This window comes from Salvelinus alpinus, chromosome 1, assembly GCF_045679555.1.
Source record: "Salvelinus alpinus chromosome 1, SLU_Salpinus.1, whole genome shotgun sequence".
Taxonomy (NCBI): Eukaryota; Metazoa; Chordata; class Actinopteri; order Salmoniformes; family Salmonidae; genus Salvelinus; species Salvelinus alpinus.
This window is the reverse complement of record NC_092086.1, coordinates 62,775,467-62,795,457: the sequence shown is the minus strand read 5'-3', so window position 1 is coordinate 62,795,457 and position 19,991 is coordinate 62,775,467. Positions and strand designations below refer to the sequence as shown.

Below are 19,991 nucleotides of genomic sequence, written 5' to 3'. Positions count from 1 at the left end.
GTGGCAAAATGGCTTAAGGACAACAAAGTCAAGGTATTGGAATGGCCATCACAAAGCCCTGACCTCAATCGCATAGAAAATTGGTGGGCAGAACTGAAAAATCTTGTGTGAGCAAGGAGGCCTACAAACCTGAATCAGCTACACCAGCTCTGTCAGGAGGAATGGGCCAAAATTCACCAAACTTATTGTGGGAAGCTTGAGGAAGGCTACCCGAAATGTTTGACCCAAGTTAAACAATTTAAAGGCAATGCTACCAAATACTAATTGAGTGTATGTAAACTTCTGACCCACTGGGAATGTGATGAAAGAAATAAAAGCTGAAATAAATAATTCTCTCTACTTTTATTCTGACATTTCACCTTCGTAAAATAAAGTGGTGATCCAAACTGACCTAAAACAGGGAATTTTTACTTGAATTAAATGCCAGGAATTGTGAAAAATGTAGTTTAAATGTATTAGGCTAAGGTGTATGTAAACTTCTGACTTCAATTGTAAGTGTTATTGTTCATTAGTTTACTCCAATTAGGAGAAGGGTGGTAGGGTTTGCGGGGAATAATAAAGGAAGGTATATTTTTTTTTAAAGTGTATGTGCATATATGTATATAAATATGTATGTGTATGCATGTACAGTGGGGAGAACAAGTATTTGATACACTGCCGATTTTGCAGGTTTTCCTACTTACAAAGCATGTAGAGGTCTGTAATTTTTATCATAGGTACACTTCAACTGTGAGAGATGGAATCTAAAACAAAAATCCAGAAAATCACATTGTATGATTTTTAAGTAATTCATTTGCATTTTATTGCATGACATAAGTATTTGATCACCTACCAACCAGTAAGAATTCCGGCTCTCACAGACCTGTTAGTTTTTCTTTAAGAAGCCCTCCTGTTCTCCACTCATTACCTGTATTAACTGCACCTGTTTGAACTCGTTACCTGTATAAAAGACACCTGTCCACACACTCAATCAAACAGACTCCAACCTCTCCACAATGGCCAAGACCAGAGAGCTGTGTAAGGACATCAGGGATAAAATTGTAGACCTGCACAAGGCTGGGATGGGCTACAGGACAATAGGCAAGCAGCTTGGTGAGAAGGCAACAACTGTTGGCGCAATTATTAGAAAATAGAAGAAAATAGAAGAAGTTCAAGATGATGGTCAATCACCCTCGGTCTGGGGCTCCATGCAAGATCTCACCTCGTGGGGCATCAATGATCATGAGGAAGGTGAGGGATCAGCCCAGAACTACACGGCAGGACCTGGTCAATGACCTGAAGAGAGCTGGGACCACAGTCTCAAAGAAAACCATTAGTAACACACTACGCCGTCATGGATTAAAATCCTGCAGCGCACACAAGGTCCCCCTGCTCAAGCAGGCGCATGTCCAGGCCCGTCTGAAGTTTGCCAATGACCATCTGGATGATCCAGAGGAGGAATGGGAGAAGGTCATGTGGTCTGATGATTCAAAAATAGAGCTTTTTGGTCTAAACTCCACTCGCCGTGTTTGGAGGAAGAAGAAGGATGAGTACAACCCCAAGAACACCATCCCAACCGTGAAGCATGGAGGTGGAAACATCATTCTTTGGGGATGCTTTTCTGCAAAGGGGACAGGACGACTGCACCGTATTGAGGGGAGGATGGATGGGGCCATGTATTGCGAGATCTTAGCCAACAACCTCCTTCCCTCAGTAAGAGCATTGATGATGGGTCGTGGCTGGGTCTTCCAGCATGACAACGACCCGAAACACACAGCCAGGGCAACTAAGGAGTGGCTCCGTAAGAAGTATCTCAAGGTCCTGGAGTGGCCTAGCCAGTCTCCAGACCTGAACCCAATAGAAAATCTTTGGAGGGAGCTGAAAGTCCGTATTGCCCAGCGACAGCCCCGAAACCTGAAGGATCTGGAGAAGGTCTGTATGAAGGAGTGGGCCAAAATCCCTGCTGCAGTGTGTGCAAACCTGGTCAAGAACTACAGGAAACGTATGATCTCTGTAATTGCAAACAAAGGATTCTGTACCAAATATTAAGTTCTGCTTTTCTGATGTATCAAATACTTATGTCATGCAATAAAATGCGAATTAATTACTTAAAAATCATACAATGTGATTTTCGGGATTTTTGTTTTAGATTCCGTCTCTCACAGTTGAAGTGTACCTATGATAAAAATTACAGACCTCTACATGCTTTGTAAGTAGGAAAATCGGCAAAATCGGCAGTGTATCAAATACTTGTTCTCCCCACTGTATATATACATATGTGTATATGTATGAATGTTTATATGTATACAGAGTGGGCTCCAAAATTACTGGCACTCCTGGCTGGCAATGCACAAACAATACTTTAAAAATATAAACAATATAATTATAGACGTAAACTCAATATACCAACATGTGAGAAATAGTGTTATTTATTAATGTTTCAATGGAACTCACCAAAATAGTTTATTGATTTAATAAAAAATGTATGTCCTCCAAATCAAGGTTTCACAATTAATGGCACCCTTAAAGATTATTGTAAATAACATCTACCAAAATTAAACCAGGAATTAAATTCCACTTATTTAAGTTTATCTAAGTCTTAAGGAACTATATTGAGCCATTGTAACAGTATAACTTTAGTACGTCCCCTCGCCCCGACCTCGGGCGCGAACCAGGGACCCTCTGCACACATCAACAACAGTCGCCCACGAAGCGTCGTTACCCATCGCTCCACAAAAGCCACGGCCCTTGCAGAGCAAGGGGAAACCCTACTTCAGGTCTCAGAGCAAGTGACGTAACCGATTGAAATGCTATTAGCGCGTACCCGCTAACTAGCTAGCCATTTCACATCCGTTACACTCACCCCCCTTTCAACCTCCTCCTTTTCCGCAGCAACCAGTGATCCGGGTCACGGCACCAATGTAACAGTATAACTTTAGTACGTCCCCTCGCCCCGACACGGGCGCGAACCAGGGACCCTCTGCACACATCAACAACAGTCGCCCACGAAGCGTCGTTACCCATCGCTCCACAAAAGCCACGGCCCTTGCAGAGCAAGGGGAAACCCTACTTCAGGTCTCAGAGCAAGTGACGTAACCGATTGAAATGCTATTAGCGCGTACCCGCTAACTAGCTAGCCATTTCACATCCGTTACACCATTACATCACTTATTGTTTCACTAGGGTATAAAAATGAGGTAACACGCATGCAATAGCTCTTTGTCATCCAACATCATGAAGAAAACAAAAGAACTGGCAGTTCAAAAGAGACAGATGGTTGTAGACCTTCATAAATCTGGTAATGGCTACAAGAAGATCCATAAACGATTGAATATACCACTGAGCACTGTCAGGGCAATTATAAAAAAAGATATGGAACAGTTGAAAACCTCACAGGTAGAGGACGCAAATGTCTTTTGCCCCCCAGGATAGGGAGGAGGATGGTGAGAGAAGCAACAAAATACCCAAGAATCACTGTGAAAGAATTGCAGGCCTTGGTGGGTCAGTGATGTTTTTTGGGCTGTTTTAATTCCAGAGGTCCAGGGGCACTGGTTAAGATTGATGACATAATGAATTCAACCAAATATCAGGCAATTTTGGCTGACAATCTGGTTCACTCTGCCAGAAGGCTGGGACTTGGCCGTAGGTGGACTTTCCAACATGACAATGACCCAACACATACCTCAAGATCCACACAGAAATGGTTCTGTGACAACAAAATCAATGTTCTGCCATGGCTATCTCAGTCGCCGGACCTCAATCCAATCGAATACTTGTGAACTGAGTTGAAGAGGGCAGTTGATAAGCGCAAACCTAAGAATGTGAAGGATCTTGAAAGGATCTGCTTAGAGGAATGGTCCAAAATCCCTCCAAATGTGTTCCTTAACCTTGTCAAACATTACAGGAAAGGACTCCATGCTGTTATCCTTGCCAGAGGTGGTTGCACTAAGTACTAAATGAGGAGTGCCAATAATTATGAAACCTTGATTTTGGTCAAATTTATTTTGCATTAAATAATTGTAGGATTTTGGTGGCTTCCATTGAAACATTAATAAAGTACAGTAATTTCTCACATGTTGGTATTTTGAGTTTATCTCTGTAATTATATTGTTTATATATTTTTTAAAGTATTATTTGTGCATTGCCAGTCAGGGGTGCCAGTAATTTTGGAGCTCACTGTATATATGTGGATGTATGTATATATATATAGATATATTCACCCCAAAAATATATGGGGGATTGTAAATGATGCAGACAATTACATTGATGGAAGCAACAATCTATGCGCAATATTAAAGCTGATCAACCTACTAAAAAAAATCAAGTCATTAGGTTGGGTACACTAGATTACTTTCTAAATGTAATCCATTACAGTTACTAGTTACCTGTCCAAAATGTTAATCAGTAACGTAACTTCTGGATTACCCAAACTCAGCAACGCAACCTGATTACTTGATTACTTTCAGTTACTTTTAGATTACTTTTCCCTTAAGGTTAGTAGTTGGAACAGCCACAAAGTCATAAAATCTGATTTTTAAACCTAACCTTAACCTTACCACATAGCTAGCTCTTATGCCTAATCCTAACCTTAAATAGCCCTAACCTTAACCACACTGCTAACCCTAATACCTAACCCTAAATTATTAAGACCAAAAAGCAACCCAATAAATAGTTTTTTACAATTCAGCAAATTTGGGATTTGCAGCTGAAAATCACTCAGTTCTGCCTTAAGAACAAGACTCGTCCCAATAAACGTCAACCTAGTTAAGAGGCATTAGCAGAAGACAAAAATGTGTATTACCAATTGAACATCTATTGCAGGATAAATTAATGTTAGAGTTTACATAGCTGGCCATAAATGGATGTTGCATTTTACTTTATGGGTTGGTTATGTAGACTATTTCTAACCTATTCCATTCTACTACAGATACTAATATGACTAGGCTAAAAACTCTACCAGATTTTAAGTCATTCCAATTTAATACCCCTTAATCTTCAAAAACAGGACTTTGAAATTTGGAAATACAGATTAGCCAAATTGCTATACCTAAGCATAACCCCAAAACGAAGGACTAATTCGCCTACTCTACTGTTTATGATTTTGCTGTCATAGAGGACTGATTGGGCTCATTGCTTTGAGTTAAAAAATAAATAGGCTTTTATGCTTGATCCGAAAATATGGTTGGAGGCACCATAAGGACGGTGTGACGTAGTTGCGGAGCCTCCGAGGCATGCAGAGGCCAAATTGAGCTCCATACCACATTGCCGTGCTCCTCCCCCAAAAAATTACAATGTGGAAGGTTCTGTATAGCTCCACACTGACATGATTGGTTGACGGTAGGTATTTGTATTTGTCTTTATTATGGGTTCCCATTAGCTGCTTCCTGAGGTCCGACAAAATTAAGGCAGTTACACAATTTTAAAACATTACAATACATTCATATCAGATTTCACAACACACTAAGTGTGTGCCCTCAGGCCGTTACTCCATTACCACATATCTACAAAACAAAATCCATGTGTACGTGTGTATAGTTGCACACACTGTACATAAGATTTTTCTATTGTGTTATTGACTGTACCTTTGTTTATGTGTAACTCTGTGTTGTTGTTTTTGTCGCACTGCTTTGCTTTATCTTGGCCAGGTCGCATTTGTAAATGAGAACTTGTTCTCAACTGGCCTACCAGGTTAAATAAAGGTGAAATACATTTTTTTAAATTAAAAATAGTGAGTATGTTATGATGTGTGTATATGCATGTGTCTGTGCCTATGTTTGTGTTGCTTCACAGTCCCCACTGTTCCATAAGGTGTATTTTTATCTGTTTTTTAAAATCTGATTCTACTGCTTGCATCAATTACCTGATGTGGAATAGAGTTCCATGAAGTCATGGACATACTGTGCGCCTCCCATAGTCTGTTCTGGACTTGGGAACTGTGAAGATACCTCTGGTGGCATGTCTTGTGGGGTATGCATGGGTGTCTGAGCTGTTGTTTAAACAGACAGCTCGGTGCTTTCAACGTGTCAATACCTCTCACAAGTAGTGATGAAGTCAATCTCTCCTCCACTTTGAGCCAGGAGAGATTGACATGCATATTATTAACATTAGCTCTCTGTGTACATCCAAGGGCCAGCCGTGCTGCCCTGTTCTGAGCCAATTGCAATTTTCCTAAGTCCCTCTTTGTGCCACCTGACCACACGACTGAAAAGTAGTCCAGGTGCGACAAAACTGGAGCCTGTAGGACCTGCCTTGTTGATAGTGTTGTTAAGAATATAGAGCAGCGCTTTATTATGGACAGACTTCTCCCCATCTTATCTACTGTGGCAATATGTTTTGACCACGGCAGTTTACAATCCAGGTTACTCCAAGCAGTTTAGTCACCTCAAATTGCTCAGTTTCCACATTATTTTTTACAAGATTTAGGGTTTATTGAATGATTTGTCCCAAATACAATGCTTTTAGTTTTTTGAAATATTTAGGAATAACTTATTCCTTGCCACCCATTCTGAAACTAACTGCAGCTCTTTGTTAAGTGTTGCAGTCATTTCAGTCGCTGTAGTAGCTGACTTGTATAGTGTTGAGTCATTTGCATACATAGACACAATGGCTTTACTCAAAGCCAGTGGCATGTCGTTAGTAAAGATTTTTAAAAGTAAGAGGCCTAGATAGCTGCCCTGGGGAATTCCTGATTCTACCTGGATTATGTTGGAGAGGCTTCCATTAAGGAACAACCTCTGTGTTCTGTTAGACAGGTAACTCTTTATCCACAATATAACAGGGGGTGTAAATCCATAACATATACGTTTTTCCAGCAGCAGACTATGATCGATAATGTCAAACGAGGGAGGTCCTGGGGCCGGGAGGTCCTGTATAAACACAAACTCACTTCCTTGACAACTTCCTTCACAACAGCTCTGCTCTGTTCCTGCGAAGCACAAGAAGTATGAATGCCCTAATTTATGCGGAGGCCGCATCGCAATAAATGCTTTATGGCCACTGCAGACGTCAAATTGACCCTCCACAATACCTAAAATAATAATTACAACATAAAGTGGATAGCAGAGAACATGCCTAACGTTTACCCTCACTCTTAGGACAGACCAGATGCTTTAGATTTGTGGTTTTAGAAACTGTTCTTCGTTTTGTAAGCATTAGCCTACATGACAAAGTAGCCAGCGTGTGGATGCACATTCTGCCGCTGACAAGGTTAGCGGTGAAAATATCACCATGATAATAAAAGCAATGCATGAATCTATCATCTTATTTGCGGTCCGAGGAAAAATAACCTTGAGTAAATGCATTTCATGCACTTCTACACAATTTTACATGAATGGAGACGAGCAGAATCGTTTAATACCACAACAGAACATGAATTCGATAAAAGCCATTTGTTTTTAACACAGTAGCTGCATATATAGGTATAGGTAGGTAGGCCTATATGCACTTGTAGAACTAGCTTTTTTTTATTACGGAAACGATCATTTTCTAATTTATTCTATTCCATGATATTGTTGTTACAAAATAGATTTTTTGTTGACTGTGATTAGGGCATGGGAATATAAGAGCATCTGCTAGGCTAAATTAACAAACTAGGCATGCAAAGCTCACTGCATGATCCTCAAACCAAAGACTGGACAAACTCATATTTCTAAAAGTGATTTAAAAGGTACTGTAGAATGACTGTATAGCCTAATAAGGCATTTTTGGTTTAATTATTATTTAAGTAAGGGATAAACACCTTGGAAATAATGGACAACGCATCGGGACGAGGTGGAGCCCTGAAGATAAAAAACAGTAAGCTGACTTTCCCTTTTTGTCTATCTATTGTTGGCAGGCCTACATAATTTTAGCCATGCTTTGGAGGTGCATAAAACCCCCTCCATGATGTAGGCTACATGTGTCCATGCCCATCAGGAAATTACATGAGAACTGTGGTGAGTACCGGTAAACATCGTATTTAGAAGTTATTTTCCTGTAACAATTGCTTGTTGCCATTTCCCATTTTTAAAACCAAAATTCCTCCGTAGGCTACCCTTACCCTAGGCCTAATTTAATGAAGGCTGGATCAACACCAATGTGTCTAGCCTATTGTATCCTGGTGATTTTATGAAATCATTATATTTTACATAAATGTATTGTTGTTGAAAAAAATGAACAGATAGCTTGTTTTTTTTTATTTAATTTGATTAAAACCAAAATTAGAATGAATCACAATGTCCTGGTTTTATGGTAAGAACGTCCATGGTGCACATGCAATGCAACTTCTGGAGATGTGAATGTGATCTGTAAGATGGTTCCAATATGTACAGTGCATTAAGAAAGTATTCAGACCCCTTGACTTTTTCCACATTTTGTTACGCCTTATTCTAAAATTGATTAAATCGTTTTTTTCCCTCATCAATCTACACACAATAAAATAAAACACTGAAATATCACATTTATTTAAGTATTCAGACCCTTTACTCAGTACTTTGTTAAAGCACCTTTGGCAGCGATTACTGCCTCGAGTCTTCTTGGGTATGATGCTACAAGTTTGTCACACATGTATTTGGGGAGGTTCTCCCATTCCTCTCTGCAGATCCTCTCAAGCTCTGTTCAGTTGGATGGGGAGCGTTGCTGCACAGTTATTTTCAGGTTTTTCCAGAAATGCTTGATCAGGTTCAAATTCGGGCTCTGGCTGGGCCACTCAAGGACATTCAGAGACTTGTCCCGAAGCACCCTGCGTTGTCTTGGCTGTGTGCTTAGGGTTGTTGTCCTGTTGGAAGGTGAACCTTCGTCCCAGTCTGAGGTCCTGAGCACTCTGGAGCAGTTTTTCATCAAGGATCTCTCTGTACTTTGCTCCGTTAATCTTTGTCTCGTTCCTGACTAGTCTCCCAGTGCCTGCTGCTGAAAAATGTTTTGGTACGCTTCCCCAGATCTGTGCCTCGACACAATCTTGTCTCGGAGCTCTACGGACAATTCCTTCGACTTCATGGCTTGGATTTTGCTCTGACATGCACTGTCAAATGTGGGACCTTATATAGACAGGTGTGTGCCTTTCCAAATCATGTCCAATCAATTGAATTTACCACAGGTGGACTCCAATCAAGTTGTAGAAACATCTCAAGGATGATCAATGGAAACAGGATGCACCTGAGCTCAATATCGACTCTCAAAGCAAAGGGTCTGAATACTTATGTAAATAAGCTTTCACTTTGTCATTATGGGGTATTGTGTGTAGATTGCTGAGAATTAAAAAAAAAATGTTTTTAGAATAAGGCTGTAAAGCGACAAAATGTGGAAAAAGTCAAGGGGTATGATTTATTTCTGAAGGGAAAAGTATAACGGTGAGTGGATATTCTCCCTTTCTCTTTATATTGGATATTTGTGAAAAGTTTGGATGTGCTTAGTCTGCCTTGTTTTAATACCCTATTATATGCCCATAGGGATCAATGATGGTGCCAGTAAGTCTATTTAGACATAGCCGATTTAAAACAAGTTGTTGTTTTGTTAAGAATTTGATTAGAATTATTTGCTCTGTTTTTAGGCCTTATCAATAATTCATTTTACCTTGCTTATTGACACCGTTTGGCATGTCCATGCTCAGCCATAATGCAATATACAGTAGGCCGAGCCCCTATATCAGTGAGAATGCTATGTAGGCTGTATATTTCCACATTGAAGCCATGCAATTACTTAGAACAATGTTGACTGCAAACAGGTTCAAGTTAACATATTTTGCAAAGATGGCAAAGATACATTTTGTTATTTCATTTCTGTAAGCTGTTTAACAAACTATAACGGGACTAACATTTGAATTGGAGTTGATTCCATGGCAATACATACATAAAATATCATAAATACACAACTTGAAGCAACCACATATCGGCCAGTGAGGGGCTAAGCCTCGACACACCCACAACTGGTTTAATCATTAAAACCCAGCCCTTTCGCACCACCACCACCAAGCACTGTAAAGATCATTTCTGAATGTAAAGATTGCAAAAATATTTCTGACACACCCCTGAACCTATAGTGCTACCGCCAGCGCATATATTTACGACTGTGTTAGGTTTGTTAATTGATTACAAATTACATGACCCTCCCTGGACTAAATCAAAAAATACTAAACCCTCCCACTGACTGAAATTGAAAAAAATATGACCCTCCCCAATTTTCCTCCGGGTAACAATTGTGTCAATTTCGGCCACTCCCTTACCTCCAAACGTTTATCCAAGTTGGATAATCTTTGGAGGCTGATAGCAGTCGCAACATTGGAAGACATAGCTTGGACTGTAGCCTACAAAAACCTATTTCTGCTCTTTTCCTGCAATCCATCAAACGTATTTGATGTGTCATCAGAGTGGTCTTTGACTTGTGGTCAGACTTGCTCAGGCGGAACAAACTTAAACGTGCCTTTTTTCAATGCTGATTTGAATGTCAGAGAGAACAGAAAGATGTCAAGACATTTTTTTCACAAACATGCTTTCTGAAATTAAAAGTAACGCTAGAAGTAATCTGATTACAATATTTTTGCTAGTAATGTAACAGATTAGAGTTTTTAAATGTTTTAATGTACATGTAATGGACATGTAATCTGTTACTCCACCAACCCTGGTCATTAAAACTCAACTCTCATCACCCTAAATATCAAACCTGAATTAGAACAGATGTCACTAGATCCATCCACAAGATAGTTCCATACATACATCCCTCCTGTATGCCAAACAAATAGTTATATTTGCATTATGAAGTCATCATCCTTACATATAGTGGTGCTCTAAAGGTTTTGTATAATTTCAGCCAGTAAGTAAAAAAAGTAGCGCTCACAAGCAAAAACTGTCCCCGAACATTGTGCACAATTGTGTGCTATATCATCCATTTCGTATATGTTATGTATACATTTTTGCTTTGCAATTTGTACTATATGTTACAAATTTGTCAGTGCTCAAGATCCCAGACTGCATCTTTAAATATCACTTCCTAATTTGGTCAGATATCTCGTGATATCTGTAGCGTTTTACTTTGTATTGTTTTACTTTGTAAAGATCTCTACTACACACAACACATTTTGACATTTCAACAAACAAGCCATTGAGTGTAAATAACGAAAGCTGGGTCATGCATTTTGCAGTCGAGAAATTACTCAGTCTTGCTGAAACTTGCAACAGACAAGCTCACACACTAACTCACATGCTCACCACGCTCCACTCTAAGTTTGCATGCCAGTAGAGTCCCGGTAAATAACATAATCCTTTAAAAGAGTCTTACCCGATGATGTAAGCCAGGACCCCCAGCTGAATCAATCGGCACACGACCCCCACTCTCCTGTTCTGCACCAGCACCTGGCGGGGGGTCTCATACTTGAAGAAGAAGTCAGAGATGGCGTTGGTGATGTAGCTGTTCATCTTGCTGCTCCGTGGAAGACAGGAGGGTCTCTCCATCGTGCTGGCATGCATACACCCTGACCCTGCCTCTCTGTCTCTCACACCTCTTCCCTATTAACTATTTTTCTTCTTCAGCCCCCCTTAACCAACAGCTGACATGTTTCAGTAGCTGTGTTGGACTTCTCTCTCTCTCTCTCAAGTTTCTTCCTGTCACCCTTACCTCTCAAACACACCCTCTCCTTCCCTCTCCCTCTCTTTCGCTCTCTTTACACTCTACTCCCTCGTTCTCTCTCCTTCCCTCTCTCCAAAACAAACAAATACTATATAGTCTTGCTGTAAACCAAGGTGTTACTGTTCCACAGTCCTTAAGTCAAAAAACAACTTCTTCACTTAGCTACTGATCAGATCATTCAACATGTCACAGACATAATAAACATTACATCCTTCTCACACCGTGCAATCATTTCCCCCTGACACTGTCTTCCTGTGTGGTGCACAGAGATAGCACGGACATATGCTTGACCTAAACTTAGGCTACAAAAACAGTTCCCTATACATGTATAATGCATGTGGGTTTTTTGTTTTCTATATTTTGTTTTATTCACGCAATTCAGAGTTCTATTGTATTCTGCCATGTGAATGAAGTAGATGAACTTGGACTACATGTTGCCTGCTTCTTTCGCTTTCCATTACAGATGTTTCATATAGTATTATATTTTATTTTTGGTAGGGGTAGCCTACACAAAGTATGAGGAAGAGACAAAAATTGCTTAATAAATAATAGATTGAATAAAATGCAATTAGATTGGATTAATAAATATTATGTTCTGTTAATCTGTTTGATTAACACATAACCATTCAAGTGAAATAATTCAGTTACTTGTATATCGCTTAGGGATGAGTTCAACACAAACGCACCACAAGGGTGTTACTAATTTTAATTTTAAAATGGAAAACATCTGCAGTTTGTAGTTTTGCATTTTGCCTCCAGCACCTTCACTAATCGGTTTTGGGTGTGCGGTAGATTCTGCCTATTATCATGCTATTTTTTATTAAACTAGAATTTCAGAACTCATATCTCTGTCCAGCAATGGAAAGTATCTCTTACAGTACATTAGTTATTTATCCCAAATGTTTGAATAGCAAATAAGCAAGCATTTAAAACTTCAAAACGACCACACATTTGCATAGTCACTTTAATAACTCTACCTACATGTACATAATTACCTCAATTACCTCGACACCAGTGCCCCCCGCACATTGACACGTTGACTCTGTACCGGTACCCCCTGTACATAGCCCCGCTATTGTTATTTACTACTGCTCTTTCATTATTTGTTATTCTTATCTCTTATATTTTGGGGGATTTTCTTAAAACTGCATTGTTGGTTAAGGGCTTGTAAGTAAGCATTTCACTGTAAAGTCTACACCTGTTGTATTCGACACATGTGACAAATACAATTTGATTTGATTTGATTTGACATTTAGCCCTATTTTTCTGTGGTTGTGTTAGGTACCATATTTAGCTCATATTGAGCTAGTGCTCTGATCTCCCTATTGTCTTCCATCAGATCGTGTCACTCCTACGCGACACTCGTCGTGCTATCTGACGTGAGACTATGCTAATCTCCCATGATATTCAAATGTGGAAGGCTATTTCCAGTCCAGGGCTGGGTCAAATACATATAAGACGCTTTCAAATACTTCAGGTGTATTGATTGATTTAGTTTGCTAAACAATGGAACCAATAGTGCCGATAATGCAATCTCCAAGCTAAATCAAGTGTATCTCAAATACCTGCCCCTAGGCCTGTATCAAGCAGGTCTACTTACTTCCAGATAATTTATTAAACCCCAGTGTTTGCATGACATACTGTACATTGATTTGTGTAGTTCCTATAAAGTTATTGATGTTATGAGTCATATCCTGGACTACCGTGTCTGTGTACTGACTACTGAGCTGTAAAGCTACTGGAGAAAATAGTTCAATACATCAATGTGTTAGTTTATGACTGTGAGAGACTAGAAGTAGGCTAGGCTGGAATCATTCAAAGCACATTTGCAAACCATGTACAGTGTCTGCCTTTAATCTGGAAAAACATGGCTTGTAATTGGGTGAACGCTGCCTGATCCTGCTTCCCCTGAATATTTCGAAAATATTGGAGAAATACTGGAGCGGGTATTCTAATACCGTGTAAACAGTTTCTTTAATGTTTGTTAATAAATGTCAATATTTGTATTTTTCAAATAAATGCCTGCAATCAATATGTGCACTGGTTGAAGGATACATTTAATCATTCTTCTTTAGTTTTCTGTTACACAACTTTTTATGCTGATAAGCATCCCCTAACACAGCTAGTGAGTGACATCTCATGTCACTATTTGCAAACTTTGGTATTGATATAGATATTTCCAACTACCCATTGTAACGGCACTAATCTAAAATGACATGATGATCAATGGGTTGGCTATGTCTAGGCCAGTGCTAGTGGAGATAGTCCTCAGTGTCTGGTCCTTCCATTTTTATCTTAATGTGGGCATGGCTCTACTGGACTGTAAGGTCAGGACTATGGAAGGAGAGGTTAGATACAACTGGACTATTAAAGGAGAGGTTAGATATAAGTGGACTGAATTTAATTCATTTCGCATCAATCAGTCTGACAAACATGCTCACACTCTGAATTGAAACTATCTGGCTTATCTCTATCTGGTAAAGCCACAAGAGGATGGGCCACCACTTAGAGCCGGGTTCCCCTCTAGGTTTCTCCCTTCTAGAAACTTTTTCCTGGCCACTCTGCTCTTGCTTTTCTGGATCTAAGCCAGGCTACTGTAAAAACACTATAAAAAAGGGCTTTGCAAATAAAAAATATTGATGAACAATGCACAGTTTGATTAATTTATAAAACTATGACAAAAAAAACTGGTGCTACCAATCTCGTGAAGAGATTTTTTTTTAAGTTTACAGGCCGGATCGACCCCCTCTCAGGCCGGATTCAGCACCAGTCCTTGTGTTTGACACTCCTGCTCTAGACATACCGGTTGCCTAGCAATGTAGCAATGTTCCTAGTGCTGTTGCCCTAGCTCTGGGAATTCTGAGACCATTATGTGACTGTCAGGGCTATACAGGATTCTTGGGACGTCCCTACTCTAAACCTTAACCTTAACCCCTACCTTTACTCTAACCTTAACTATTACCTAACCCTAACATTAACCATTTTGATTTTGAATGTCAACTTCAATGGGGTAGGGATGTCCCAAGGATCCCTGATAGCACTGACCATTATCTTCCACTAACTGTTTGTGATATTTATCTCAGCAGCTTGCTCCTGCATGATATTTCTTTGTGCTAACTTTTTTTGTATGTTAGGCTTTGGTGTCAAATCAGCCTCTAAAGTCCATTGCGCGCGAGATGGCTCTGCCGAGCAAGAATAAACATCACTGAGCAAGCAAACACTGAATAGAGAGTGCAGAGGATATGTCCCGTGAGCGCACAGGCATCGGGGGCATGCAAATTAAACTTCAATTGCAAGTGTGACTTTGAGCGAACAGAACATCATCATCGTTTTACTGCCGATGCGGAGCCCCACCGGGCCTTCACAACTGGGATACCGACGTTATCTGCCCGAGGGAGTTATTCATCTAGCCAGAAGTTAGCCAGCTCACAAGCTAACGTGAGTAGTTCAGCTAACCACAGCTAGCGCTTATCAGCTATCCTTTAGCTCGGAAAACTATTGACAGTTTTGTACAACGCGACTCAGACCAGAGCATACCAGACCTATTTTCTCTCCATATCCCCGGATTTTTACCGCAATCTCTGGACATTTACACCTGGATCTTGCAGCTAACTAGCTGCTATCCGAGTGACTATTGGCTAACATCAATTCCGGAGCAAACACCAATTATCCCGGAGCTAGCCAGCTGAAGAGTTCCATCAGCCACTCCTGGGCTACAATTACCTATCCGGACCCGTTTTACTGCCGATGCGGAGCCCCACCGGGCCTTCACGACTGGGATACCGACGTTATCTGCCCGAGGGAGTTATTCAACTGGCCCCTCCATCGCGACGTAACCTGAACGCCCATATGCTAACTGCGGCCCGCTAATCGTTAGCTGTCTTGAGCATATCGGCTGCTATCTGAACAGGTCTATCGAACAATCTTACGCCGCGGGCTAGCTTAGTGGAGGCCTCACTGCTCCATCTACGGCTGCCCCCTGGACACTATGATCACTTGGCTACATAGCTGATGCTTGCTTGACTGTCCATTAATTCACGGTACTCCATTCCGTTTATTTGTGTTTTATCTGTCGGCTCTGTGCTTTAACTCAGGATCTGTGTGTAGTTAATCCGACCCTCTCTGCCTAGCCGTCGCCATTTTTACCTGCTGCTGCTGTGTTAACTGACTAGCTGCTGTTATCTCACCTGTTGTTTTAGCTAGCTCTCCCAATCAAGACCTGCAATCACTTTATGCCTTATTGTATGTCTCCCTCAAATATCAATATGCCTTGCATACTGTTGTTCAGGCTAGCTATCATTGTTTTGGTTTGCAATGGACCCCGTAGTTCCACTCTCCGTACCTCTGATACCCCCTTCGTCCCACCCCCCACACATGCGGTGACCTCACCCATTGAGACCAGCATGTCCAGAGATACAACCTCTCTTATCATCACCCAGTGCCTGGGCTTGCCTCCGCTGTACCCACGCCCCACCATACCCCTGTCTGCACATTATGCCCAGAATCTATTCTACCACGCCCATAAATCTGCTCCTTTTATTCTTTGTCCCCAACGCTCTAGGCGACCAGTTTTGATAGCCTTTAGCCGCACCCTCATCCTACTACTCCTCTGTTCCTCGGGTGATGTGGAGGTAAACCCAGGCCCTGCATGTCCCCAGTCACCCTCATTTGTTGACTTCTGTGATCGAAAAAGCCTTGGCCTCATGCATGTCAACATCAGAAGCCTCCTCCCTAAGTTTGCCTTACTCACCGCTTTAGCACACTCTGCCAACCCTGATGTCCTTGCCGTGTCCGAATCCTGGCTTAGGAAGGCCACCAAAAATTCTGAGATTTCCATACCCAACTATAACACTTTCCGTCAAGATAGAACTGCCAAAGGGGGAGGAGTTGCAATCTACTGCAGAGATAGCCTGCAAAGTTCTGTCATACTTTCCAGGTCCATGCCCAAACAGTTCGAACTTCTAATTTTAAAAATGAATCTCTCCAGAAATAAGTCTCTCACTGTTGCCGCCTGCTACCGACCCCCCTCAGCTCCCAGCTGTGCCCTGGACACCATCTGTGAATTGATCGCTCCCCATCTAGCTTCAGAGTTTGTTCTGTTAGGTGACCTAAACTGGGATATGCTTAACACCCCGGCAGTCCTACAATCCAAGCTTGATGCCCTCAATCTCACACAAATCATCAAGGAACCCACCAGGTACAACCCTAAATCCGTAAACATGGGCACCCTAATAGACATTATCCTGACCAACCTGCCCTCCAAATACACCTCTGCTGTCTTCAATCAAGATCTCAGTGATCACTGCCTCATTGCCTGTATCCGCCACGGGTCCGCGGTCAAACGACCACCCCTCATCACTGTCAAACGCTCCCTAAAACACTTCTGCGAGCAGGCCTTTCTAATCGACCTGGCCCGGGTTCCCTGGAAGGATATTGACCTCATCCCGTCAGTTGAGGATGCCTGGTCATTCTTTAAATGTTACTTCCTCACCATATTAGACAAGCATGCTCCGTTCAAAAAATGCAGAACCAAGAACAGATATAGCCCCTGGTTCACTCCAGACCTGACTGCCCTCGACCAGCACAAAAACATCCTGTGGCGAACTGCAATAGCATCGAAGAGCCCCCGCGATATGCAACTGTTCAGGGAAGTCAGGAACCAATACACGCAGTCAGTCAGGAAAGCAAAGGCCAGCTTTTTCAAGCAGAAATTTGCATCCTGTAGCTCTAACTCCAAAAAGTTCTGGGATACTGTAAAGTCCATGGAGAACAAGAGCACCTCCTCCCAGCTGCCCACTGCACTGAGGCTAGGTAACACGGTCACCACCGATAAATCCGTGATAATCGAAGACTTCAACAAGCATTTCTCAATGGCTGGCCATGCCTTCCTCCTGGCGACTCCAACCTTGGCCAACAGCCCCGCCCCCTCCACTGCTACTCGCCCAAGCCTCCCCAGCTTCTCCTTTACCCAAATCCAGATAGCAGATGTTCTGAAAGAGCTGGAAAACCTGGACCCATACAAATCAGCTGGGCTTGACAATCTGGACCCCCTATTTCTGAAACTGTCCGCCGCCATTGTCGCACCCCCTATCACCAGCCTGTTCAACCTCTCCTTCGTATCATCTGAGATCCCCAAGGATTGGAAAGCTGCCGCGGTCATCCCCCTCTTCAAAGGGGGAGACACCCTGGACCCAAACTGTTACAGACCTATATCCATCCTGCCCTGCCTATCTAAGGTCTTCGAAAGCCAAGTCAACAAACAGATCACTGACCATCTCGAATCCCACCGTACCTTCTCCGCTGTGCAATCCGGTTTCCGAGCCGGTCATGGGTGCACCTCAGCCACGCTCAAGGTACTAAACGATATCATAACCGCCATCGATAAAAGACATTACTGTGCAGCCGTCTTCATCGACCTGGCCAAGGCTTTCGACTCTGTCAATCACCATATTCTTATCGGCAGACTCAGTAGCCTCGGTTTTTCTAATGACTGCCTTGCCTGGTTCACCAACTACTTTGCAGACAGAGTTCAGTGTGTCAAATCGGAGGGCATGTTGTCCGGTCCTCTGGCAGTCTCTATGGGGGTACCACAGGGTTCAATTCTCGGGCCGACTCTTTTCTCTGTATACATCAATGATGTTGCTCTTGCTGCGGGCGATTCCCTGATCCACCTCTACGCAGACGACACCATTCTATATACTTCCGGCCCTTCCTTGGACACTGTACTATCTAACCTCCAAACGAGCTTCAATGCCATACAACACTCCTTCCGTGGCCTCCAACTGCTCTTAAACGCTAGTAAAACCAAATGCATGCTTTTCAACCGTTCGCTGCCTGCACCCGCACGCCCGACTAGCATCACCACCCTGGACGGTTCCGACCTAGAATATGTGGACATCTATAAGTACCTAGGTGTCTGGCTAGACTGCAAACTCTCCTTCCAGACTCATATCAAACATCTCCAATCCAAAATCAAAGCAAGAATCGGCTTTCTATTCCGCAACAAAGCCTCCTTCACTCACGCCGCCAAACTTACCCTAGTAAAACTGACTATCCTACCGATCCTCGACTTCGGCGATGTCATCTACAAAATAGCTTCCAATACTCTACTCAGCAAACTGGATGCAGTTTATCACAGTGCCATTCGTTTTGTTACTAAAGCACCTTATACGACCCACCACTGCGACCTGTATGCCCTAGTCGGCTGGCCCTCGCTACATGTTCGTCGTCAGACCCACTGGCTCCAGGTCATCTACAAGGCTATGCTAGGTAAAGTGCCGCCTTATCTCAGTTCACTGGTCACGATGGCTACACCCACCTGCAACACGCGCTCCAGCAGGTGTATCTCACTGATCATCCCTAAAGCCAAAACCTCATTTGGACGCCTTTCCTTCCAGTTCTCTGCTGCCTGCGACTGGAACGAATTGCAAAAATCTCTGAAGTTGGAGACTTTTATCTCCCTCAACAACTTTAAAAATCTGCTATCCGAGCAGCTAACCGATCGCTGCAGCTGTACATAGTCCATCTGTAAACTACCCACCCAATTTACCTACCTCACCCCCCATACTGCTTTTATTTATTTACTTTTCTGCTCTTTTGCACACCAGTATCTCTTCTTGCACATGATCATCTGATGATTTATCACTCCAGTGTTAATCTGCTAAATTGTAATTATTCGATTTATTGCCTACCTCATGCCTTTTGCACACATTGTATATAGATTCTCTTTTTTTTTCTACCATGTTATTGACTTGTTTATTGTTTACTCCATGTGTAACTCTGTGTTGTCTGTTCACACTGCTATGCTTTATCTTGGCCAGGTCGCAGTTGCAAATGAGAACTTGTTCTCAACTAGCCTACCTGGTTAAATAAAGGTGAAATAAAAAATAAAAATAAAAATTGCCGCATGCAAAATATTAATTTGAGACAGAGATACTTATTTTTGCAGAGATACTTTTTACATGTCAAGACTCTGAAGTTACTGCGCTCTCACAAATACACCTCTCACAACAAAAAATGTTGCTCTCACAACTGCAATCTTATACTATCATTTTATTACAGATAAACATTTGAGCCAATGAACATGGTCGTCACTAGTTAACACAGCCACAAAGTCATAATTATTATGGGGCCCTAAACCCTGCCTATTGATCAAATGACTTGTGACTCCTGCATGAGTATGACCAACATACGAGACTGTGACATCTTCGCATGAGACCAATCATTGAGTACAGCCATTTGTAACCCCACCCACCAGCCTACTGAACCGAATAAGGCCATGGGCAAGTGGAAATGAAATAGGAACTATGATATTCACTGCACGGAATAGCACAACCTGTAATGGAAAATCGCCATTGGCTAACTAGTCACCACCAGCCTTCTAGTTAGCTACCGTTTGCCTGGTTAAGAAACAC

At 41.9% G+C, this 19,991-nt stretch overlaps 1 protein-coding gene across 2 annotated transcripts in view; it reads right to left on the bottom strand.

Moving 5' to 3' along the window:
• p2rx1 (purinergic receptor P2X, ligand-gated ion channel, 1) overlaps positions 1-11,754 on the bottom strand; it is a 48,088-nt gene extending 36,334 nt beyond the window's left edge. For both annotated transcript variants that reach the window (XM_071413487.1, XM_071413496.1), the window contains exon 1: positions 11,230-11,754. In XM_071413487.1, the coding sequence (XP_071269588.1) occupies positions 11,230-11,417 (188 nt within the window). In that variant the 5' untranslated portion in view covers positions 11,418-11,754. The remainder of the gene's footprint in view (positions 1-11,229) is intronic.
• Positions 11,755-19,991: the final 8,237 nt, after the last annotated feature.